The following is a 25,487-nucleotide window of genomic DNA, read 5'->3' as shown; positions in this document are numbered from 1 at the left end:
ATGCGCACGACGTTTTAACAAGCGTGCCAGAAAATGATGCCACAACAGTTATAAAATTAGTTTGGAAAACAAAGCTAACAGAGAATCGGATAAAAAAGGGGGCAATTTACCATCCTCCAAGTTGGCCTGATCTTCTTCGACCTTGAGCTTATCCTCAGCGTCGTCCATGTCTACGAATGGCAATTTGAAGGGTGCCGACTCGGGACTTGGTTCACCAGGGCCGTGAACGTTGAGCGCGCGAACCCGAAATCGATAAGTGGCGCCTGGACGAAGATCGGTAGCCTCGTGACTGAGACTGTGGCAATTCTCAGCGACGACGCGCCAACAAAGCTCGCCAACACGCCGACACTCGACTGTGTAACCGGTGAGAGCGCAACCGCCGTCGTAGGCTGGCGAGCACCAAGTCACGCTCAATCCAATATCACCGTGACGCAGTGCACTTACACAAGGTGGATCGCACGGTGGCTCTGGTGGACCTGCAATTTCAAGATTATTATTGTTCTACGCGCGATCGAAAAACCGAGAAGAGTTTAACGTTGCGAAGAACACATTTTCGTTCAGTTATACGGTTGCACCATTAGTATAGGTGTTGTATTATCTTGCACAATTCGACACTGTTTTCAAAGTCGACGAAATGCTTTTAATGAGACAAGGTAGAGAACGTTTCTAATTTCTTTTCTAACTCGCAATAATACGTTCGTTCTCTCGTATAGGTCGAAAGTTATAGTCGCGCTCCCTCTGCAAAAAAAAAATAAAAGAGAGTATAAGCAGCAGAAAAGAAATATTTATGACTGTTCGCGGTAGAATGGAAATTATTGGCTCTCGAAGTCCGAGGTATATGTTGTTTACGAGGCAGATGTTTTTTTCTCTCTCTCTCTCTCTCTCTCTCTTTCCTTCTGGCAGCAAGTGCTCACTGCCGTGTGTTTGCACAGGTGTTGAGGCTGCGTACTTTAAAGTGCCAACCAATCTCGCGCAAACGCGCGAGGTAGCTCGAAAAATTTCCTGCCTCCTTTATCGCCGCTCGCTCGCTGCGCGTCGAGCCCAAGACGAAGACGTGAATTGCTTTATTTGCGACGCGCTCCGACTACTTCGATCGCGACATCGCGAGGTCGGGTGCGCCAACTCACCCCAGCCTTCCCGGCACAGCTTCACCACGTACGTCATCGGCTGAACTTGGAGCTCGGGGAGAACGAGGAGAAAACGACGCGATCCCGCGCTCGCCAACGATCGCGAGGCGTGTGCGAGGCTCGCGCGCTTTCGACAGCGATCCCCGGAGGCCGAAGACGAGCGTGTCCTATAATTACCAGCTGTCATCTGAGCCGTTCGCGCGCAATATACGAAACGCACAGGCGCGCGCGCGTGTCCATTGCGGGCAGGAACTGGACCGTGCGCGCCTACTTAACTCATTTGCAAATACGCTCGTGGTCTTCTTCTCCGTTCGTTATCTTTGGCGCGCTTAATTTATCACACGAGCTCAAGGATCGACGCGGGTTGCTCACCTCTTTTATCTTTTCGTGTCGATTTATCGCGAGAGCTCGCGACGCGCGCCGTCGACTTACAAGTCGAGCCGCGAGCCTGCCGTTCGCGTGGAAGCTCCGAACGTCCGCCCCGCGAATAAAAAAAAAAAAAAACAGAAGAGAACCCCACCCGGCTCACTTCGCGTCGATGTAGTTTTGGCAACGAGTTCGCGCGACTTACCTTCAACGGCGACGCTTGCGAATCGACAATCGCTCCCGAGGGCGTTCTCCACCGACACTGCATACTTTCCAGCGTCGTCGGCCGTTACTTGCGCGACAGTCAGCCTGGACAAACCATCTGCGCTGTGGATCTGGATCCGATGGTCGGCTACCAATTCTCGACCCTGAACAAGCGAAACGGAAAGAAACAATTTGTCAGTTCGTCCTTTTACTCAATGGAATTTCGAGCCGTACGTGATGTTTCAAAAATCTCCTGGCAGACATCGAATTTCTACGCGAATTACAAGCTACGAGAGTGCGCAAATCTCTAGCAAAATGGCGCTTAGTCGCAGTCCGTTTGAGATGTAAAGTGTCGACGTTATAGGCGCCACGCGAACGCAGCCAACCCTGCAAAGTGGTAATACAACACTCGTTTCGTCAGATCGAGTGTCGGATGCAACTTGGCGCAACTGCGACGTAAGACGTAAGATTCTCCACTGCTTGGGACCCAGTGCAAAGGTCGCGACGCGATCCTTGGGATTGTCGTTGTCGCGACCTACATGTGTGCTCGACCGAGGAATATATGTTGTTTTTTTTTGGTTTTAGATAAGTAAGATCTGGAATGGTACAATTTGATGTTCAAATTATTTGGACTTTTCTCGATTATCTATCGAATTGATTTGGTAGTTTTCGGTAGCATGGAATCGTTATTCAATCGAGGCTCGTGAAATTATTCAAGAAAATCATGGTTGGTACCGAAGTGACACAGTGAAGCGTAATCTAATTTTCATACAAAGTGAGCGATCGGAAGCCATCAGTTAATTAGTAGTTAACATAATTTTAGTTGAAGGCATTCGCGTCACTGTCCAATGAATGCATCCTCTTTGTTGTGCGATGACAGTGACTTTATCACAACGTCAAATGAAAGGCTTTTTTTATCATACGTTTTTCATTGACCATGCAATTGACACCCAATCCCCATCAATGCGCTAACTTAAATATGATCACTCATAAAAATTCACTTTCCACAGTTAAAACAAATATTCCAAGTTATATATTCCATACAATTCGATTATGTTAATAGCGATCCGTGACAAAAAAAGAATTCACGTTCATGAATAATTGCACGAGAATGCTTCGCTGGCCATTCAATTCAAATTGGCCGGTAGTCTTAATTACAGCTTAACGCACTGCGTGCCAATTCATAACGTGACAAAGCTGTCTATTACATATTTAATATACTGTTTAATCACAAATTGACTGCATTCGTGCTACTTTGACGTTATAAATCGATAATATCTCAAAAATTCCTACAGCATAGAATCATCACAATTCAAATCCTCATTTTATCTCATTAGCTGCAACGAATATTTTTCGCTGGACGTTTCGGAATGTTATTCGCGACAGCGCTGCAATTTTCCTGTTTGTTGTTTGTAACGTCAATCCGCTTTATCGGAAGAATAATAGTTACAAACGCGACGGCGTATCAATAAAAAGGCACAAGATTTTTATAAGCTATTAATGTGTCTTATCGACGAAAAGTTAGCGAAACTATAAAATTAGGTCCGGCGAAGCGGAGGTGCGATCGCGGAAATGGAAAGCCGAGCATGCCGAGGTCGTCAGCGATTGATGCCACGCTACCTGGCCCCGCGGCTATAATAATGACGTTTGCGCAGCGGTCCGCGCTGATTCACTCCACGTGTTTTCACCTATGCCGCGTTGTCATTAGCCTGTTAATGTGGTTTCGGGTGTGACGTGTCGGTTTTACATAAAACCTGGAGAGAGTCCTAATATTTTCGTTTTTCCAGCTTTAACGCTCTGCGTAATTTATAGTTAGGTGCTGCGAATACGTCGCGCCACATTTGTTCTGCTTCGAGATAAGAGATTTGCGTTACGGCTTTTAAAAATATTTTCACGACGTACCGTTCGACGAATTCGAAAAAATGACGATGTATCGTCGATAAAAATATTTACTTGTCTTTATATGCACCGACGCTGGACATTTTGAAACCCATTTTAATTATAGCGCGAGTTGAGCTCATTTAACCAAACCAATTTGATTCCATTGATGTTCTTTTTATAAACTCTTTGTCAATTAGCATACTTTTATACAAACTCCGAAATTGTATTTTGTCATTGTCGAATATATATTATTATCGAAGTAATTCGTTGATATGTCGATGTCATATAAGCTGTCACCAAAATGTTCTTTCGAATTGTATCGTTGTAGTAACAATATTAATAAATAATAAAATGAAACTCTATCACTTATATCTTTTCTACTTTTCCTACGAGGCATAAGCTTCGATTTTCATTAATAAATTAGCATTTATCAAGTCTGAAATGTTTTGTACTGTGCACCTGTTGAAACAAAGACTTCTATTGACACATAGGTACAGCCTTCTTAAGATCAATATTTACTTACTTGAAAGCTAAATCAACATTTTACGGGCTATGAAAAAATTTGTTTGCTTCGCTTTCTCGTTCAATTAGGAGAATATGATTATTTGTCAGTTCTTCTTGAACAATGTACAATCCTACGATTGAACGTGTATATTTTTAATTCTAAAGTAGATCTTCCTTGAGGCGAAGATCATCGCGACGCAAAGGTAATGAAGAATTTAAGAGTAAAATGCGAATACCTTGCAGTGTCGTTATCGTGTGACAGAAAGGCGGACAAATTATTTTAATCGCCCTTTTATCTCAGCTATGTGTACTCTCAAACGGAGCTGATCAGACTACCGTAAAAAAGTTTATTCCTTATCCCAACGCCGATACAGTCAAGTCATCCTTTCCCTTCTCTTATTCGGTTGTTAAAACAAATAACAAATATATACGTTCACACTGTCACGGCACGTCAAAAATAATAACAGAGAGAGAGAAAGAGAGAGAGAGAGAGAAAGAGTCGTTCGATTTGAAGTTGAACGCCCGATAGAATTTTGTCCGTATACGTATATATTAGGTGCGCGCGTGCGCCGCGCGACAGAGACGCCGAGATACTAAAAGTCTCTCATGTACCGGCTTGTCTCGCTCTTGCCGAACGCACCGCGTCGTCGTCGCCGTCGTCGTCGAGCTCGACCGCACCAGCACAGCGCGCGCTCGTTCGATTCTTCCTTCTTTTCAATGCCGCATGATGCGATACAGATGGGTTTATCCAACGAGCCATTTCGGAATTTCGACGCTCGGACCAGTTTCGTTCCCCTCCTTTTGAGAGATTTGTCACTTCTTATTTTACGCTTTTAGGCAGGGATCGACTTCATTTTATAATTCTTTTCCTTTTTAGTTTTAAATTGGTGATTTAATATGCAATTAATGAGATCCTTTGCTAATATTGTTTTATTTTGTATTGATAACGTTTAGAAATAAATGGTTTGAACATTTTAAAAGCTTGATTGGTGTAAGTATGAAGTTTATATACACATTTCGTGTTTGATAAATTAAACGTTTTAAAATCAAAAATTTGTTTGTTATTCCATAACAAAATGTCTCGATTTTAATAATATGAATTCAAAGTCTTTATTTGACAGTTATCAAAAAACTGATTCATTGATCATCGCCATAAAGCTCGATTCATTTTTACGATCAGTTTAATCAGAATATATTACGAATTAAATTGAACGTCTTCAGCGATCATTCACAAAATCACCACACAATTTTAAAAGAAAAAATATCTTTTGTGAACCCAATGACAAACTATTAAAAAGAGTAATAGTCACGGTCCTGTGAGTGTTCCAGCAAGATCAACATAATCATTGCTGTTGGTGTAGCTCGATCAGCTTTTAAGCGCCGCACGCGTATGTACATATATGTACACACACACACACACACACACACACACACACACACACACACACATATACACACACACACATGTATATATATATGCATATATATGCACGCATCGTCAAGTGTCACGGCGGCGTACAGTGGTCGTTTTTATCTCTCACGTTTTAGAACAGCTGTCGCTTTCATAAAGCAACGTCTTGCACAAGAGTTTGTTTCTTTCGCTCCCCCACCGCTGCCACGTCTTTTTCATTGATTAGCACGCGTATTTAATTGATGGTAACCGAGGCTACCGACAGATTATGCCACTGGGATGGCGCGCGCGCGCTTTATAAACGAGCAGTGGAATGTATTCGTAAGATCGTCTCTGGTTCATTGTAGTATGCGTGTAATTAATAATTATTGCCGCGCGAAAACTGGATCAATGGGAATTACACATACAGACGCGCAGTTAATTTCATTTATGTAAACAGGCCAACGATAACACATATACACACACATCGATAACTGCATTATCTACGTCAACAAAACTTCTTGGAAGTATCAATCGAAGGAAATTTGGAATTCGAATTTTAAACGCGAGGCAAATAGAAAAGATTTGGCTTAAGCTTGCTTGATTCCTTTTTTTATTGTAAATTCACATATACAAAATAAATAAAACTGTGACTGCTGTCAGCGAAAGCACGCATGAACAGTCGTGGGACAAATAATACAACGCGGGTCACGCTATTCACAATGGTGTAGTGTAATCACTGTATTAAAAGCATCGTTTATCTTCCGTAGAGCTCAACGATAAAGTCGATGCTGCGGAATCGCTGACTTTCGAACCTGATGGTAACGAAATTGGAGCCAACACCACCAGCAACAAAGTGAGCAGTTGCACCGTAGCCATTGGTATGCTGATCCAGAGCACGGATTTGGGTGATTTTGGAGAATCGGTCGCCTTCGAAAGTCTTGGTGAGTGTGACGATTTTGCCGATGCTACTGGCATCCTTTTCGATGTGTTCGCGCTCGATCAGTCGATCGCCGGGCACGCGCGAGCCGATGATTACGTCGTTCGGCCTGGGCGGCACTTCGGCTGAGATTAGCGCCGCGCTCGCGACGAGGAAAGCGAGGACAAGACGAGGAGATGCCATTTTTTGACTGAGATCTGTAAAAAGCAGAGTGATCGTGCTAGCGAGCTTTGCAAGAATGTGGCCTTGATAATGAACTTAAAGAAAGAAATCAGGTTAATTGATGAACAGCGAGTTGCTGTCTCGATACTTACCGTATTGGAGATTGCTAAGAACGAACAACACACTGGAACTGCGTAGCGTGACTGACTGATCACATAGCTTTGAGGCCACTTGCTTTTATATCTGTCACTTCTTATCATCAAGTTTTCTCGCTACTACAAGAGAGGCGAGGATATGAGTCACTTTGGTTTCTGAATTGCCGTATGCATCGCGCCGCGCTGTATTAGAATCATCTGGCAAATTATCAGATGAAAGGAGGCTATGTCTTATATCAAAAGCATCCGTGATGTCATCGCTGTTTTTTCTTTCTGTATTTTCGATATCAATCACCATATGCTCGTACATCAAGTTGATATCGTTAATAGGAAACAAGGAACTTTCAAGTGTATTTTTTTTACGTAATAAGACGTATGTTTCACAGAGTTCAGTGAAATGCCGTGCAAATAAAACAACGATTTTGTTGATTAGACTCTCTGTTGAAATGTTATAAAGTCCAATTGAATTATCGTGTTGTGTATTTTTCGATAAACCGTATAACATTCATCAGCGGCATCAGTGGTATAACAATAGTATATTATTGTTATTAATTTTGTATTTTTTCAACGTTTAAATTAGTCAGCGCATTATCATGGAGGTGATTAAAGTATTATCAAGACTTCCCGGAAGAATTGGATAAGTCAGTTGTTTTAATTTTCGAAAAACGTTTGAATTTATTTTTAAGCAACTAGGATATCCTGGAAAGCATTGACTTACCCGTGTCATTTCGGAAGCCGCAGATTTATGTACTTTATATTTGTAAGAAGTATATTTTTTGAAATTTCTTTTCACTTGATTTTTAAGATGATAATTGTGATTAGCATGGAGTAACAGTTCGGTTATGTGAGACTGACGTCTGACTGCCCCGATCATTGCTTTCAAACTCGCGTAAAAAGAAATTCCAGAAATCGAAACAAGAGTATACGAAATGTCAAATATTAATACAGGATAGATGTATATATGTGTCTGTGATATCACTAACAATTATAGTAATGACATATTACTGAATATTTGATTCGATCAAGATTTCGATCACCCAGTGACGAATCAGATATATTCGTGTTCTCAATACAATAAACTTTTAAGCTGACAATAATTTACTTTTTTGCGTTATCTTTTTCTTTGGTGAAATCAAACAGAAATGTTTCAATAACCTATAAGATATACTCATTTCACTCACGCGACGCACATTGTCATACAATCTTTTCTTGCGGTAAATATATCGATTTGAAAGATATACCGTTTAGTTGCCGCCAAGCGGAAAATAATTTTTTTAGCATACGCTGCTTAAGTGCCCCCTAATCATCTAAATGAATAGAATAAAACTCGAATCGCGTACAATTATAACGGCCATGGCAAAATGACATAATTTCACCCATTACTAGTACAATCACTACACTCAAGCTACGTGAAAAACAAGCGAAAGTTTAATACACTACTCACCGCACGCATCCACTTGACCATGGGTTCGGGCTGTCCTTGATAAGTGGCCTCGAGAGTCGCGACGGCGCCTCTTAGTGTAACTGCATCGTCAGGGGGTCGTAACATCAGTGCCGCTACCTCGCCCTTCCTGTTCATTACAATCGATGGCTTCTTTTGCACGTGCACACCTTCCTCGTTATTATTATTATGATGATGATGATGATGATGCTGAATGGAATTCTTAAAGCTCGAGATACGCTTAATCGAGATGACGCGCTCTTTATCCGGCGATGCTGCTCTTCGTTTGGGTAATTGCGGTGGTACAGCCGTCAGAATATTCTCTTGTTGAAGAATGTCAACGATACTGCGATCGATTTCGTCGGCGTCGTTAGTCAAGTCGTTAGCAACGTGCACTTTTTCTACAGGTTGGATGTTCAATTGGGCCTTCTTGATGGGTTTCATCGGTAGTGCATTCGGTTGTTTAGCAATTTGTTGCTTCGAATAGCCGTTTCGTTTAATAACCTTGTCGGGTGATCTCGAGCGTTTTTGCCTATTGGCGACTCTCTTGGTGGACGGCGATTTCTCTCGCAAGCTCTCCGTCGACGAATCTCGCGCCTTCACAGTCAAGCGCGTGAAACTCGACGCCCTTTTGTTAGCGTCGGCCTGACTCTTGTCCACCTGCAAATTCGGCGTAGACAAGCCATTTGGCTTTCGACGCGAGGTGTCCTTCGATGGCGATGATTTGGCAGGCGAGAGCGATCGAAGACGCAGCTGTGTACTCGAACTGATCGAAGGACCCTTGGTGATCGAAGCTATGCAACGAACTTCGCCACAGTCCCGTTGCGTGACGTGGGGTATCCTCAGGATACTTGTTGATCCGTTTCTTTCGATCTGTAATTGTATATATTTTTCTTAATAATCTGTTTGTTTCGAACGATTATGGCTCATCAGAAATTGCTAGTTGAAAAATTATTACCTTACACCTGTAATCTTCCCTGACGCTTTTTCCATTGACAGTCCAATCGATATCGACCGAACGATCGCTTTGAACTCGCGCGCAGAAGCAGGCAGTTTCGCCTTTCACCGCGCACACTGGCACCGGAATTTTCGCAAAACTCAGCAGTGACTTTGACGACACGCTTTTGTAATCTACAGATAGAAATAAAAGATGCATCGGTCACATCGTTTCCTCGAACGCATTGATGAATAGAGTCGTGCGTACCTTGAACGACAAAAAGACCACGGCAGGACGCTTCGCCATGGTCGTTCCTAACAATGCACGTGTAATCACCAGCATCAAGGGGGTGAATGTTGAGAAATCGGAGGGCTACACCACCGTCCTCGTAAACTACGTGTCGATAGTAATCACTGTCGATAACATCGTGACCGTCCTTTAACCATGTGACCGTGAAAGGTGCTGTGCCTGATAGTCGAGCTTGCAACTCATAAGAGTGACCTTCCATTACGATTGAATTACTCGGCAACACTTGCAAAAATTTTGGCGGATCACGATCTTTTGTCGATGGGTCGTCAATGTCAAGTACTACTACCTGTAATCAAGATTATTTTGTTAGTTAATGAACAAAAATTCGTGTAGCCAATTTTGTATTCATTTAACATAATTTTTAATCACTATCTCCATCATCTCATTTTAATTATAGCAATAACACTTTTTAAATAAAAATAAACCAAGCAAATTCTGAGTTAATAGCAACAATGGATACAACAGGAGTTCAATTATTCAAATATAAGTTCAAGGCAAACCTTGCAACTGCTTCTAGCCGTGCCGAGTAAATTTTTTGCCTCGCACATATACTCGCCAGCATCGCTATGTTTGACGTCTGATATCTCGAGAACGGCCCTTTCACCAACATAGGATCTTTTTATCCTAGATGAGCGCTCTATTCTGCTTCCATTTCTGGTAAAATGGTTATATTTAACTTTCAATTACTTTCGTATGTCGGAAAAACTTTCAATGTGAAAATAAGAAACATTCTTCTTATAAATGAAATTGACAGCAAAAGGATGGTTTTACCTGTACCAAGCTGTACTTGGACTTGGAGAGCCACGAATATCGCATTGGAGTTGTAAACGACCATTCAATCTTGTAGTCGTTCCTAAAAGACCTCTACTGAATGTCGGATACGTCCTAGGGGATGCACTTCTCGTTCGAATAGATTGTGCAATTAACGAGCTTTTATCTGTAAAATATCAAAACAACGTATAATATAGTAATAGTAATAGTAATAATATATAAATAAATTTTAATATCATACTATCCATAGTTTTATTTATAAGACATTTTCTAAAGGATACTTGTAGAATATATATATTGATTAATCCAACATTCACCTTGCAAGCAATGCCATCGATCTATTAGATAATGAATCACCAGAAAAGAAGAAATTTCATTAATAGTGTAGTAATGCGTTGTCATCCTACGATCTTATGCATAAATATGCACACGATTCAAAGGTGCAATGTCTTTACGAAATCTTCGCGGCGAATCAGTTTACATTAAACCTTCGACATGAGAGATCCAATAGTGAAGACCAGGAGTGGTAAGCTCTGTGGTTCGTTCAAGCGGAGCTCAGAGGGTTACGAGTTTTATTCCTTCAAAGGTATTCCATATGCTAGACCACCAATTGGAAATTTGAGATTCAAGGTAGGATTTTTTTCAAATTTTACTGACATAAACGAATATTCATCAGCACCATCAGTTATAATTATACAAAAGACATATCAATTTAAAAAACGAAATCGTCATTTTTTTCGAAATACAGAATTTGACTTGAAATCAGAAATCATTTTTAGGATCCTAGATCCCCTGAACCATGGTCAGACTTAAGAGATGCAACAGATTTTGGCTCAATCTGCGCTCAGTGCGATCTCGTCACTCGAACCGTCACTGGTTCTGATGACTGCCTGTACTTGAATGTCTATACTAAATCCATTGACAAATATGCTCGAAGACCAGTTATGGTTTGGATACATGGAGGAGGATTTACACATGGCTGTGGCAATGACATGCTATTCGGGCCTGATTATTTGGTCAAACATGATATTGTTCTTGTAACAATTAACTACAGACTTGGTGTTTTAGGTAAATGAAATAGTTTAATTGAGAAATTTATACATTTGTATGTTCAAGTGTTAACTGGATGTGTTGCAGGATTTTTGAATTTGGAAGATGAGTATGCTCCTGGTAATCAAGGTTTGAAAGATCAGGTAATAGCACTCCAATGGGTACAATTTAACATAACAAACTTTGGTGGTGATCCGGAGAATGTTACAATATTTGGTGAAAGTGCCGGAGGAGCATCAGTTCATTATTTATCAATATCGCCACAAGGAAAAGGTTCATTATGCTCATTGAAAATCGTCAATTTTTTTATTAATTCCGAGTAACTTCAAATTTTCGTTTTGTTTTGCAGGACTTTTTCATAAAGCAATCTCACAAAGTGGAGTTGCGGTGAATACTTGGGCATCGATGCCTCCAAATCCCAAAAAGTATGCTTTCAAATTGTGCTCTTTATTGGGCAAAGATATCCAAGATTCACGTATTGCTCTAAATTTTTTGCGGAAAGTAAATTGTTTAACCCTTATCGAAGCTCAAGAAAAATTAAGAACTTCAGAGGTAAGATGATACTAATCCGCCGCCTATTCCTACTCTTATCTTCTTATTGTAAAAAAAAGAATATGACAAAGTGAAGACAGTTTATTCATGATCTGATTGGCTGAAAAATAGTTACGTCATAAGCTATCGTGGGATATGTTACGTACACTCATGAAAAATTATTGCAGATTTTCGTAGATGATTATATGTTCGAAATTTAAATCAGTACAGTTGGCATAAATTTAATATGAATTAATTAATTTAATCATACTAACCTGCAAATAAAAAACTGACCTCTGCTAGTTCAATTAATTGCTCAATAAAGCAGTTAATTGAACTTTGCTCTATGCGAAAGTTTAGCTTCAAATAAACAAAGTATATATTAAAAAATATAAATCAATAGATGATCACGATAAAGTGTTATACAATGACTGGTTTTATCAAGTTACGTATAATATTAGAAAATTTTTTTAATGTGCAACCATGAAGTCTACCTATGTATGTTATTTACATCGTGAAAGAGTATATATGGAGAGCAATATTTCTATATTTTATATTACATTTTTATCGCATTTTTCTAATTTTTCTAAAATGAAGCTAAAGTTGAGCGCATGAAGCGCTATGTGTGTGTGTGCGTGTGCGTGCGCGCGCGCGCGTGTGTGTGTGTAATTATATATATTAGTAATAATTATTAAAATATCAATTTTAATGTTACTACATTAAATATATCAGTATCATTTTAAGCTTAACTATTTTATACTCGGTGTAAATTATTCTATCAAAGCTTCATCATGCGATTTGATTGGTTTTAGGATAAAGTGCGATTTATTTTCCCTTTCGGACCTGGTGTAGATAGTAAAGCAGCAAGACCATTTATGCCGGTTCCTCCCTCAGTTGCTTCTGAAAAAGGCGTTCATGTCCCATACTTGCTTGGATATAATAATGGAGAAGGAATTTTCTTTTTACCAGGTTTATACATTACATTCTATATTATATTCCCGAGACGAATTAAAATGCTTTAGGAACTGAATAACCTTTAATTTACAATAAACAAAGTTAAAGTAATTAGTCAGTGGTTATTTTAATTACAGATTTAAAACAAGAAGGTTATCAAAATATACATGACGACCTTGATACGTATTTGCATCCACGAGTTTTCGAAACGTTACACAAGAATAATTTAAATTCCAATGATTTAAAACGTTTGTACTTTGAAAGTGAAAGTGCCGCTAACGTGAACGATCAAAAATTCGCTGATTTATGGGGAGATATGCATTTTGTCGATGGTATCCATAGAGTTGTCAAAATTCAAGTCGATCGTAGTTCAGCTTCGACCTATTTATATCAGTTTACATACGATAGAGGCTTTTCATTCATCAAATCGAAAATGAATGTACCAGTCAAAGGTAACATATTATTATGAAACTAAATGTTATTAAAAATAATTTATTTAAGCAAACTCTAACATCTTCTTTTTTATTATTAGGCGCTTGTCATGGTGAAGAATTATTCCATCTTTTTAGTATAGGATTATTGGAATCACTTGAGCTTAATCCATTGGAAAAGGGATCGACTAATTACAGAATAATGGAGCAACTAACTAAGATGTGGACTAATTTTGCAAAGACTGGGTGAGTATAGCTATAAAAATATGAAGTTAAGTTATTTATTCCGCTAAACTAAACATTCAAAATTAAATATTTAGTAGACCGACGCCGAATACTTCAAAACTGATACCTCTACATTGGTTACCAGTCGTCAACGATACAGTATTTCGATATTTAAATATAAGTGAAGAATTACGAATGGAAAGCATGTTGTGTATGGAACAACGACTTCCTTTTGGTTACCATTTAAAAAACAAATAAAACTGGTATAAAAAAATTAACAATTTAAATAATTATCACGGTAGTTACAATATTGTTACTTTAAATAATAGCTTATCATCGAATCTTTTGTCTGCTCTTTGAAAATAAATTTAAATCATTGATGAGACAAAAAACCTCCGCACACTTTACTAGCATATAAATTGAACACTATCCAGAATTTTTTTGAATAGCTTATTTCGATAATTAATATATATTGTAATATTTTCACTATTAATATTATTTTTACTTTATGCGCATTACGTACGAACCTACTTAGTTATAGTTCGTTAAGTAATCCGTTGTTTTAAGTACCAGTACAATTTAATATTTCTTGATTTATTATTTCAATCAAACAAATAATTATCATCAATTTATATATGATAAATATTAAATATGTGATAAGACTATGATATATATTCGAATACATCAATAAAAAATGTAATCTCAGCTTTTTGCATGTAAACAAAAAAGAAATGAGTTACTTCTATGAATGTATTATATTTATTTTTGAAGACATTAGCATGTGAAACTCTGTTCTAATATTTCTCATTAAATAAATTGAATTTTGAATAAAAAATTATGTAAAATAATATGATTTCACCACATTTACGACTGATTCGTATGACGGACTACATATTAGTAATGGTTTTTTACTTAAGTGTGTTTCATTTATAAATATTTATTTACGAAATAAAGTATTATAAAAATGAATTACTTTAATCAGCGTATAAATATCGCAAGTTCGTAATTCTTTTTGATTTAAAAGTAAAGATTGATCTGTGTGACAGATTGCAAGTACGTATATGGGCAAATCCCAGAAACTTTTGATTTTCGTCAAAACAAGTACAAAAGGCCAATTTTTGGAGCACACTTATGAAATTTGCTCAGGACCATAGAAATTAGTGTAAGAATTGATAGAAAAGCTGTGCTTTATTTTTTATACAATGCTCCACCAGCTGCAACCCTTTTTTATTAACAATATAATAATACAGAAAATGTTCCATATATCTCTGTCTTTCTCCATATATAATACGTACTTATAGACACAAACACACTTTTTTTCCACCCCTTCAAAAAAAAAAATTTGTGTTGATAAACAGATTATATTCACAAATTAGAATCTACTAAACTTTTAAATAAAATAGTCTTGTCATCGACGTGAACATAATATTTTCAACAATACAAAAATGAAATTTTGATTGATTCATGAATAATTTATTAATTTGATTATTTATACTTACTTTTCATTACGGAACATATAGTAAAATATAGACATTTAAAACGTGTAAAATTAATCTACAATGTTCAAATCACTAATATAAAAAATTTAATACTTATGATTTCTTACATTAAAATTTATAATAGCGCTATCCTTTCAATAAAAAGTTTAATCAAGCTAGCATTTTGTTATGAACTTCTATTGGTGATATTAAATAGAGCAGAGTGATTATTGACGGTTTTAATATATTATTATTTTTGTGCTACTTGAACTGGAAAAAAGTTTCGCGAGATATTTCGGTCTTTGACATCGATTTAAAAACTCGTTTTAGCGAGCACATACTTTGTTGGTACATAAATAGCTTCACTTTGGCGCCAATTAAGCATAGAAATTGGTTATATTGTGATTCATTGAATGCTCCAATCTATATAAGCGAAAATCAACAATAATCAAATTTACTAAAAAATTAGTAACAAAACATGTCGCGACTCCCATTTGTTTTTTATTATGGACACGTGAAAAAATGAAGATGTTTCTTTAAGGGCATCGTAAATAGAACAACTCCTGAAAGTTTCATAAGAATTCAAACAATGCTCCACATTTTACAGCAGTTCGAAATTTTTTTTTTGCAAAGTAACATGCAAAATTCATCAATATTCCGACTTTTTGACTTTTTGACCTTCAGAATCACATACGAAAATAATATTGAACTGATAATAATTTGTTTCCTGGTACATACGTTGCAGTACTTTCAATTTTAGCCATCACAACTTGGCCAAACTCATATCTACACAGCTGTAGAATCGAGTAACACAAAAATCAAAAGTTTCTGGGATTTGCCCATATATGCACAGTCGGTATTATTTTTTAACCGAGTTTATTTTAAGTAGTAAAGTGAAAAATGAATCATGCCAATTACTTTATATACGTTGAGTTTCTTATTTATAATTTTAGCAAGTAAACAACATTGTTTGAGAATGTAAATATTTGAATCTAGTTTAGTCTTGGACGTCGCATTGAATATATGTATAACAGTAACTAAAGAATGCACAGTACATAAAAAGTTTGTTAAAATACAATCAAAGTGAAGGCCGTTCAATACTTCGTTGTGTTGCAGTTCCAATTTCTACCATGGAAGATCTTATAGTCGGAACGAAAAACGGTAAACTACTTGGTATCATAAAAATTAGTATGGAGGAATACACATACTTTGCCTTTTTAGATATACCTTACGCAAAATCATCAGTTGGGAATTTAAGATCTTAAGTGAGTATTCACTTTATAACATATAATTTTATAATATTAAGTTTTAATAAAACTACTATTCACAGATTTTCAAAAACAAATGATTTTTCTTTAATTACTGTGATGAAAATGGTGCTAAATTTATAAAACAAATAAAATTAATTAAGAAAACGTATATTAGGATCTAGAACCAATAGATCATTGGGAAGAACTAAATGCAGCTAAGAAATATGGCAATGTATGTGCTCAGTGTGATATACAGTTGGCAACTTTATAAGAAGTGAAGACTGTCTTTGCTTAAATGTTTGTATTAGATCATTAAAAACTACTGAGATATTAAAACCAGCCGCAGTTTGGATCGACGGAGGTGCTTTTATGCATGGATGTGGATCAAATTATTTGCTAAGAAAAGATAATGTTTTTGTATCATTTAACTATAGACTTGGAATTTTCGGTAAAATGTTGTATCATGACAATTACTTTTATATAAATTGTATTGTTTTTATTATTATTTATAATTAATTTATTTGTTTGATTAGGGTTCTTGAATTTAGAGCATGAAATCGTCTCGGATAATCAAAGATTCAAAGATCAAATTGTGGCGTTGAAATGGATTCAAAAAAATATAATTAAATTTAGGGGAGATCCAAATAGCATTACTCTTTTCAGAGAAAGTGCTAAAGCTGTATCAATTTAATACAAATATTGACTTTGTCACCTATGGAAAAAGGTATAGCACATTAGCATACAAAATATGCTTTTCAGTTGTACATTTATCTGATTCAGAGAAATTATTTGAATTTTTATTAACACTTGAAACTGAAAAGCTGGTGAAAGCTCAAGAACAAGTTATATGATCTACTGTAATAAATGTTATTAATTATCTCATAATTATCTTCTTATTTCGGTTCAAGCGAAACAAAATATTATTTAAATGTTGTTTTTTCACAAGAAAAGCTTCATGGCATTTTTCCATTTATTTTAGGAGTAGATGATAAATTACAAAATTTAATACGACCCATTCAATCAGAAGATTATATTTTAAAAGATTTACAGATGCCTTTTATATTAGGCCACAATAGTGCTGAAGGACTTGGCTATTTAAGAGACAAGAACTAGAAAACAAAATAATTCCATACTAATTTTAAACATAGATCCACAAAGTTACACCGGATTTTGACATTTAGAGAGAATTAACAAAAATATTTCGACAGAGCAATTAGTGAAAAAAAATTTTTATATTTTAAATCGACATAAATTAACAAAAGAAGATTTAAAATACATGTATTTTGGTAATGAAAAAATTCCTATAAAACATTGTGATAAATTAGCGAATATGCTTGGAGACTTGACCATAATTGAAAATATACATAGATTGATGAAATTATTGGTAGAAAAAAAATCTTTCCCGACGTATTTTTTTCAGTTATCATATGATGATGAGTTATCATTAATAAAATTTGTACTTCCAAAAGCAATGAAAGTTAAATATACCTTACAATTGAAAAATGTTGTACTGATAATTTACACAATACAATACTTTCAATACTTTATGCAGTTATTTTAAGCTAATGTTGCTTTATAGGCAGTTACCATTTTGACGAAATAGATTATTTATATTATGGACTTTTCGATTACAAAGAGGAAGTACTCCGTTTGTAATTTATACTGAATTCATTTAAAATATAGCTCGGCATGTAATGTCAAATAATATTTTTTAGAACGCCAACTCCTTTTACTTCAGGAATATTATCCGTATTATGGAAACCAATGAGTGACGGCAAAGAACATTGATTACATGGATATTTCACGAAATTTACAGATGAAAATAATGAAAAACATAGAGTAACGTTTTTACATGCCAAAACTACCAACGATAAGTCATGAAAAAAATATTTTTGCTGTTATTAATGAATTAATGCAATTAAAAAAAATGAAATCAGTATTATTTCAATTGTGCTATATTAAAATTTAATACATTTTAATAAAAAACGTGAATTAATGCATACAAATGTATATTATTTTATGATTATATGCAAGTAAATACAAATGAACTTCGAATACAGACGAAATTACGTTTTTGATTAATGATAAATAATTTTTTTCAAAAACTTTCAGATAAATTAAATACTGAATATTGTACTTCTATTTAATATTTCCACATATTTAAATGTGTTAATTTCATCACATGAATCATTTAAATTGACTATTTATATAATAATTTGCTTATTCAGGAACGGTTTTAAAAAAATTTATGAAAACATTTTAAAAAATTAAAAAAAATCGGTTATAGTTTTGCATTAATTCTTATGGTAATTATTAATCGTTTGTAAAAAATAATTTTTCACCGGTATAACTACTTTGAAAAACGGAAATGCTTCAGAACGTACCGATACACTAAGCTATTGAATTCATTAAACAAAGCTTTGCGTATTCATAAAAAATGTCGTTACGAAAACGAGCATTGAATAGCTTTCAAAATGCTCAGACGTCTGTTTGGCATAGCTCATTGTCTACTGATACGGTCAACATGGAGAAACTCATTGTACAGACCCAAAATGGTCAAGTGCGCGGTGGAATTAGACATAGCATAGAAGGATATGATTATTATAGTTTTCTAGGAATACCTTATGCGAAACCACCAATCGGCGATTTGAGATTCAAAGTGAGTACATAAGAATCGATATTTCGTAAAAATTGATGAAACTGAGTGTTTTATAGATTTTACCAAATTATTAATATGTATCAGGACGAAATTTGTTCTAAAATTTAAGTATTGAATATTAAAATTCACTTACTGAACATGATGAACGCATCTTATTTCATTCAATTTACATGCGAGCATGAGCCCACATTGTCAAGCGTTAGTTAAAGTAAATCGCCTTCTAATGATTTTTGATTTCTAATGAAAAAATCAAATATGAAGAATCATAAATATGAAAGGAACAATATTTTTAATTATTAAACAAATTTTTATAAACACATAATTTTTTATGAACAAGTTGAATTAATAGCGTTATCACCTTGAATAAAAGTCGATTTTTACATATATTTAGATACTTCTATTACTAATGAAATATAAATAATATCATATTTAATACAAATTTTCTACAAGCCAGCAAAAAATATTTTTGAAGACAACTCCAGGATGGAATGAGAATAATAATTTTGTAAACGTTACTTCGCTAAAATATTTAGTATATCGGTGAGACGAGTGACTTTTCAAGCCAGAGTCATTGATTATTAAATTATTTACAGGGGCCAGATGAGGTTAAACAGGGAAAATTGCAAGTCTTATTTTCAAAAAATCGTGGCGAATTTAATTTTTTCAATGGATCAGATAAGTGGGGACTTTCTGCTTCAGATGTTGAGATATATGATATAGAAAATTTAGATTTATACTGAGTATGATAAGATACAAAAATTTCTAATCGATATCTTTATTATGAAGATTCTTATATGACAATGAATAAGACAAAAATAAGATATTCAGATTTTCATATTTCACCACATTTGGTCTTCTCAACCAGATAGTTAAAAAAAGAACTAAAAGATATTTTATGCTCGCAATACAAAATTTCAATGATAGGAAATAATAAAAATACAATTTTGAGATAAAAATACCATCCAATTTTTATATGCTGTTTTATTGACGAAACGTCACAAATTAAAAAATTAAGTTTTTGTTATTGCTAATACTTCTCAGTCTTTAGCGTATCGCTTTTCTAACAACATTAAACGAATTAATTTTACACCGGTTTAAGCCGTCATTTTTATTTATAATACAAATAATATTTCTACTATGCTAATGCATCCATTGTTAATGCATTACAACTGCTGTTATCTACTTCTTTTGATTGTAGTATATGACCTTTTTGATATGTTCGTATACGCATCAATGAATTATTATAGGATCCTGAACCAGTTGAAGACTGGACTGGAATTCGAGATGCAACAAAATATGGAAATATGTGTTGGCAATTTTTTGCATCTACTCAAACTTATTCTGGAAGTAACGACTGCCTCTACATAAATGTTTTTGCAAAGTCCATGAAAAATATCGATAAGCTGAAACCAGTGATGGTTTGGGTTCATGGTGGCGGTTTTATGTTTGGAAGTGGTGATGATGCGAACTTTGGACCTGACTATTTGTTAAGAAAAGATATTATTCTTGTGACTTTCAATTACCGATTGGGAATTTTCGGTAAAGCTGTTGATTTAATGTGTTTAATATATGCTATATATTGTTATCAATTATTTATAACATTATATTTGGAATATAGGATTTCTAAACTTAGAAGATGAAGCAGCACCTGGCAATCAAGGATTGAAGGATCAAATTTTAGCTTTTAAATGGGTCCAAGCTAACATAGCGAAATTCGGCGGAGATCCTAATAACGTAACGGCTTTTGGAGAAAGCGCTGGAGCAATTTGCATACAATTATTGGCTTTATCGCCAATGGGAAAAGGTATCATTCTATACGAATAAGTTTAGTTTCGTTAATAATATAATATTACTTTTATATTATAGGTTTATTTAACAAGATGATTTGTCAAAGTGGATCCATTTTCAACTCTTGGGCAAGACTAAAAAATCCCAAGAAATATACTTTTATGCTTTGCAATTTTCTTGGGAAATACTATACCGATCCTAAACAAATTGTGCAATTTTTAAATACACTTGATAGTGAGAAAATAATACGAGCTCAAGAACAAGTACGAAAGTCTATTGTAAGTATAAAATTTAAAGATTGACGTTAATCCTTATACAAAGTATATAGTACAAAGTATATAGTAGATAATTGTAATTAATTTGCTAATTGTTGAACAAAGCAAAATAATACATAATTGTTGTTTAAAAAATGTATGTTGATATTCTGTTTAAAGGAAAAAATGCTGGGAATTTGGATTTATTGTCCCGGGATAGATAGCGAATCTCCAAATCCTGTTGTACCAGTCGCTCCAGAAAAATCAATATTAAAAGGAATTCAAATGCCTTTATTAATGGGACACAATAATCGTGAAGGACTTCTTCTATTAATGGGTAAATTCGATTAATAACAAGAATTAATACACATTTAGAAATAGATCCTCATAGTTTTGCAGCATTGAAGAAAGAAGAATTGATTCGAATCGATAGAAATTTTTCTAAAATTATAAATGATAGAGCAGTCGAAACATTAAAAGGATATGGCCTTACAATAAAAGATTTAAAACAAATGTACTTCGGAGATAAAAAAATATCTATTGATGAAATTGATGCATTTGTGGACTTGCAAGGAGACTTTAATTTTTTGGAATCAATCCATAAACTCGCAAAGATCCAACTAGAAAATAATACGTCACCGACATATTTTTATGTGTTTTCCTACGATAAAGAAATTTCAACGACTAGAGCAGTATCCACGCTACAGTTAAAAGGTTAAATGTTTATATTTCTACTTTTCTTTTTTAAATTCTTTTATATATATATATATTTAAATGTGCTATTCACTTAATATATATTCTCTTTGAAATTATGCAGGTGCCTGTCATTTCGACGAGGTTGAATTTCTTTTCAACATGAATTTGCGACAACAATTAGGCTTCAAACCCTATAAAAAAGGTACCGACTCTTACAAAGTGATGGAGATTATGACAGAACTGTGGACTAACTTTGCCACATACGGGTAAGATTATTATCGAGCGTATAACATAAATAGTTTAAGCGACGAATAAGAAATAAACTTTTAGAACGCCGACACCAGCCAAATCAGAATTAATCCATATATTGTGGGAACCACTTAAAGATGGAATGCACTTACGTTACTTGAATATAGATACAAATGTGAAAATGGACACAATGACAAATATAGAACAGAAGTTCTTATCTGCGAAATCTTCGTTACAAAAAAATACGAAGTTATAATACTTTAGAAAAATAAGTATGAAAAAACATGTGATTATCTATGTTTTACTATTTTGTTAATAGGTACATGGATAAAATTTAGACTTGATTAACTTTCCATTGTATGATGACATAACTTTATATTGTTGAAATCTTATTTGTAATGACTAAGATTTGCGATACACGAAATAAGTAATTGCGACAATAAATAGTATATTTATTATATTTTTAGAACAAGATTATTTACTCATGGTTTTTTTTCCTTTACATTTGATATAGTATCATTAATATATTCTGGTTTACATTCTTTTAATTGTAACGAGATCGTTATAAATACTATAAAACTTTCCTTTAAAAAAAATTATTAAAAAATAATAAAGACTTAAATCATTAAATTTCAAACTAATCACTATCTCATTAACATTTAATTTATCTTGTAACAATACTCAATCCCTTAACTTCAAAATTCATCGGTCAAATGTGATTACAAAAAGTAATAAATGCAGCGTCAGCATGAGCCAGTAGCAGTGAAAGTCACGTTGTCGGTTGTCGTTGGTTGCTTGCTACTTGGCAATAAGCATGAGTGAGTCTGTCACAGTAAATACCTGTTATGGTTTTCTACGTGGTGCAACACAGCATAGTTTTGAAGGATACGATTATTGTGCTTTTAAAGGAATTCCATATGCAAAACCACCTCTTGGTGCATTAAGATTTAAGGTGAGTCTTTTTTATTTGTTATCTCTGTCTGTCGTCTTATGTCTATTCAGAAAGAGAGTTAGTTCGTTTATACAGGAAAAGAAGCTACGTCATGGCCGAACTGACTTTCGGCTGACTGACGAATGGCTAGTCAACAGTAGCAGACAATGACCAGTCAATTTTTTAATTTAAGATATTGTTTAATGTTGTGACAACGAAAATAAAAACAAAAAATTCTAATTAAAGAGAGTATTTCTAAATTATTGTAGCATTTAATCAGTTGAATAGGTTAATTACAAATAGTGTTATCAGAAAATTTGACAATAATATTTGAATATAACAATAAAAAATCAACAATTTAAAAAAAATGCACAAAATATTATTTTATGGATTTGAATTAAAATATTTTTTTACAGGATCCAGTACCTCTAGAATCATGGTCAGGTGTAAGAGATGCAAGCGAGTTTGGCGAAATGTGTTGCCAACTTGATCCTGCGTCACGATGTGTGATGGGTAGTGAAGATTGTTTGTACTTGAACGTTTACGTAAAATGTGTGAAACCTAATATACCTCTACCGGTCATGGTATGGATTCACGGTGGAGCATTTTACTATGGATCTGGAGATGATTTATTGTACGGACCAGATTACCTTCTTCGAAAAGATATTGTTTTGGTTACAATAAACTATAGACTTGGTGTTTTAGGTGAATAAAATAATAAATAAAGTTTCAATCATCATAATTTTCGGTATCAGCTTTGTTTCTTGAATGCAGTGTTCGAAATTAACTTAGTGATCGAAGTAACAATAAAAATAACAATCAACATTCGAAACTGAATTTCTGTGTAAATAATCTATTGTATATTTTAGGATTTTTAAATTTCGAAGATAAAGTAGCTACAGGAAATCAAGGTCTTAAAGACCAAATTATGGCTTTGCGATGGGTACAAAAAAATATTAGGAATTTTGGCGGAGATCATAATAATGTAACCATTTTCGGGGAGAGTGCGGGAGGAGTTTCGGTCAATCATTTAGCACTATCACCACTAGCAGAAGGTACCTTTTAATGAATCTAATAATAAACAATATTTAAAAAATTAAAAAGAAATTAATAATACTATTTATTAATATACATATGATTATTTATAGGACTGTTTCACAAAGCTATTTGTCAAAGTGGAACCGCGTCCATCAATTGGTCTTGTACATCGAGTAAAGAAAGTGCATTTAAATTATGTAAAATTTTAGGAAACGATTCAAAAGATCCTAAAGATTTAATCGAATTTTTAAGAACAGTAGATTTGAAAAAGTTGGTCGAATGTCAACATCAAGCAAGACATCCGGGAGTACGTAACTCAGGATTATGCACAAACTAAATAATTGAGTTAATCTTTAAGAATTCATCTAATGTACGATAAATTATTGTCGTTTATTGTCTTATTTACAGGAAAAAATACAATCTATTTTAAGTTTTTCCCCTTGTATAGATAATATATCAAAGGATTCAGTTATTCCAATAAGTCCACATGAAGCATACAAAAGAGGTGTTCATGTACCGTTTATCGTAGGTTATAATAATCGAGAAGGAATTTTCAATTTACGATGTATAACAAAGAATCAATAGTATTTACTTTTAATTATGAAAATTATCCTCAATACTTACAATCTAAATTTTATTTTTAGATATTCGTCAAAGAGACTATGATAAATTAGAAGAAAATTTTGAGTCAGGTTTTAACTCAATCAGTATAGATTTGTTAAAGGAAAACAATTTAACACCCACTGATTTTAAACGATTATATTATGGCGATGAAAAAATATCAAGTGATAATGCCGACAAGTTTGTCGAATGGTGGTCAGATTTGAACTTCGTGGATGGAGTACATCGAACCTTAAAAGTTCAAGCTACAAGTAGTTCTGCTCCTACGTACTTTTACCGATTTTGCTATGATGATGCTCCTTCCATTACAAAAATATTAGCTAATAGTTCGATGCCAGGTTAATAATAAATTGGCTTGCTTCTTTTCATGCATAATACAAAGCCATGCAATTTTGAAACTGCGTATAAAATTTTGAATATCTTTTCTTTTTCTAGGTGCATCTCATTTCGACGAAGTCCAATATTTATTTAGTATGAAATTGTACGACACGTTAAACCTCAAACGTTATGAAAAAGGCTCGAAATCCTATAGAATAATGGAACAAATGACAGAGTTATGGACAAATTTTGCCAAATATGGGTATATTTGAAATAAAAAATGATAATTAAATATTGTTTATCGATTAAGAAACTCGCAATTAATAAATTACTCGTATCTTACACATAGGAGGCCGACTATAACAACAACTGATTTGATTCCTACATATTGGCTACCAATAAACAATGACAAAATTTTCCGCGCTTTGAACATCAATGAATACTTAATGATGGAAAATATATTAAGCTTCGAAGAACGCTTACAATATGGTAGGCACATAAGAAATAAACTTTGAACTGAATGATATTGTACTTACTTAATGGAACATTTTTAATTGTGTTAGGTAATATTAGGCAAGGTATAAACTGTTTATTGATTTTTATAAAGACTAGCTATATATATATATTAATTGTTCCAACTCTATTTTTTAATACATGTTATTTTAAACAAATAAAAACATTTTAATTCAACATTTTTTATATTTTATATTAACTACACTGCATTGGAATTGTAAAATTGGTGACGTATGCAATTCAATTTGAAGCAAATCGTATAATTGGCTATAAATATTTTGCATTTCATTTGTCTTCGACTGTACTTTTTATAA

General features: G+C 34.4%; 4 protein-coding genes and 1 long non-coding RNA gene across 6 annotated transcripts in view; 4 read left to right on the top strand and 1 right to left on the bottom strand.

Annotated features, from left to right (window-relative positions):
* The window catches only part of LOC131673498 (titin homolog), a 78,420-nt gene that overhangs the window by 3,947 nt on the left and 48,986 nt on the right, over window positions 1-25,487 (bottom strand). The window contains exons 28-34 of the mRNA XM_058951518.1: window positions 10,188-10,353; window positions 9,917-10,070; window positions 9,375-9,702; window positions 9,129-9,301; window positions 8,174-9,043; window positions 1,699-1,861; window positions 111-476 (exon numbers count right to left, since the gene is read on the bottom strand). Of these exons, the coding sequence (XP_058807501.1) occupies window positions 111-476; window positions 1,699-1,861; window positions 8,174-9,043; window positions 9,129-9,301; window positions 9,375-9,702; window positions 9,917-10,070; window positions 10,188-10,353 (2,220 nt within the window). The remainder of the gene's footprint in view (window positions 1-110; window positions 477-1,698; window positions 1,862-8,173; window positions 9,044-9,128; window positions 9,302-9,374; window positions 9,703-9,916; window positions 10,071-10,187; window positions 10,354-25,487) is intronic.
* Window positions 2,088-3,940, top strand: LOC131673488 (uncharacterized). Its single transcript, XR_009302714.1, has 2 exons — window positions 2,088-2,160; window positions 2,283-3,940. It is a non-coding gene; the product is annotated as an uncharacterized LOC131673488 (long non-coding RNA).
* Window positions 9,933-16,331, top strand: LOC131673482 (juvenile hormone esterase-like). 2 transcript variants are annotated; one of them, XR_009302713.1, is made up of 11 exons: window positions 9,933-10,073; window positions 10,171-10,817; window positions 10,967-11,255; window positions 11,325-11,510; window positions 11,587-11,789; window positions 12,581-12,737; window positions 12,860-13,174; window positions 13,255-13,399; window positions 13,474-13,641; window positions 15,973-16,121; window positions 16,187-16,331. XR_009302713.1 is itself a non-coding variant. In XM_058951501.1 (9 exons), the coding sequence occupies exons 2-9, from the start codon at window positions 10,683-10,685 to the stop codon at window positions 13,634-13,636; spliced, it is 1,593 nt and encodes a 530-aa protein (XP_058807484.1). In that variant the 5' UTR covers window positions 9,933-10,073; window positions 10,171-10,682; the 3' UTR covers window positions 13,637-14,139. The 2 variants fall into 2 exon arrangements, 1 of the variants encoding a protein (XP_058807484.1); XM_058951501.1 differs by lacking the exons at window positions 15,973-16,121; window positions 16,187-16,331 and having other exon boundaries at window positions 13,474-14,139.
* On the top strand, window positions 18,534-22,160 carry LOC131673481 (juvenile hormone esterase-like). The gene is made up of 8 exons (XM_058951500.1): window positions 18,534-18,765; window positions 20,013-20,304; window positions 20,384-20,569; window positions 20,632-20,831; window positions 20,988-21,144; window positions 21,189-21,521; window positions 21,625-21,769; window positions 21,834-22,160. The coding sequence occupies exons 1-8, from the start codon at window positions 18,544-18,546 to the stop codon at window positions 22,006-22,008; spliced, it is 1,710 nt and encodes a 569-aa protein (XP_058807483.1). The 5' UTR covers window positions 18,534-18,543; the 3' UTR covers window positions 22,009-22,160.
* LOC131673483 (esterase B1-like) lies at window positions 22,532-25,311 on the top strand. The gene is made up of 8 exons (XM_058951502.1): window positions 22,532-22,704; window positions 23,100-23,388; window positions 23,553-23,738; window positions 23,832-24,028; window positions 24,130-24,286; window positions 24,366-24,680; window positions 24,778-24,922; window positions 25,010-25,311. The coding sequence occupies exons 1-8, from the start codon at window positions 22,567-22,569 to the stop codon at window positions 25,173-25,175; spliced, it is 1,593 nt and encodes a 530-aa protein (XP_058807485.1). The 5' UTR covers window positions 22,532-22,566; the 3' UTR covers window positions 25,176-25,311.

This window comes from Phymastichus coffea, unplaced genomic scaffold (genome assembly GCF_024137745.1).
Source record: "Phymastichus coffea isolate CEN01 unplaced genomic scaffold, Cenicafe_Pcof_1.1 PCOF00180, whole genome shotgun sequence".
Lineage (NCBI taxonomy): Eukaryota > Metazoa > Arthropoda > Insecta > Hymenoptera > Eulophidae > Phymastichus > Phymastichus coffea.
The sequence above is the reverse complement of the archived record's forward strand: the minus strand, read 5'-3'. Positions and strand labels throughout refer to the sequence as shown.

Bases quoted from the DNA above. Each gene is read 5' to 3' on its own strand.
- LOC131673482 (XM_058951501.1), top strand. From the start codon at position 10,683: ATGAGAGATCCAATAGTGAAGACCAGGAGTGGTAAGCTCTGTGGTTCG. The intron at 11,790-12,580 runs GTAAGATGATAC...GATTGGTTTTAG, and splicing joins AAAAATTAAGAACTTCAGAG to GATAAAGTGCGATTTATTTT. The intron at 13,400-13,473 runs GTGAGTATAGCT...TTAAATATTTAG, and splicing joins ACTAATTTTGCAAAGACTGG to TAGACCGACGCCGAATACTT.
- LOC131673483 (XM_058951502.1), top strand. From the start codon at position 22,567: ATGAGTGAGTCTGTCACAGTAAATACCTGTTATGGTTTTCTACGTGGT. The intron at 23,389-23,552 runs GTGAATAAAATA...TGTATATTTTAG, and splicing joins CTATAGACTTGGTGTTTTAG to GATTTTTAAATTTCGAAGAT. The intron at 23,739-23,831 runs GTACCTTTTAAT...GATTATTTATAG, and splicing joins ACTATCACCACTAGCAGAAG to GACTGTTTCACAAAGCTATT.
- LOC131673481 (XM_058951500.1), top strand. From the start codon at position 18,544: ATGTCGTTACGAAAACGAGCATTGAATAGCTTTCAAAATGCTCAGACG. The intron at 20,305-20,383 runs GTAAAGCTGTTG...TTTGGAATATAG, and splicing joins TTACCGATTGGGAATTTTCG to GATTTCTAAACTTAGAAGAT. The intron at 21,522-21,624 runs GTTAAATGTTTA...GAAATTATGCAG, and splicing joins ATCCACGCTACAGTTAAAAG to GTGCCTGTCATTTCGACGAG.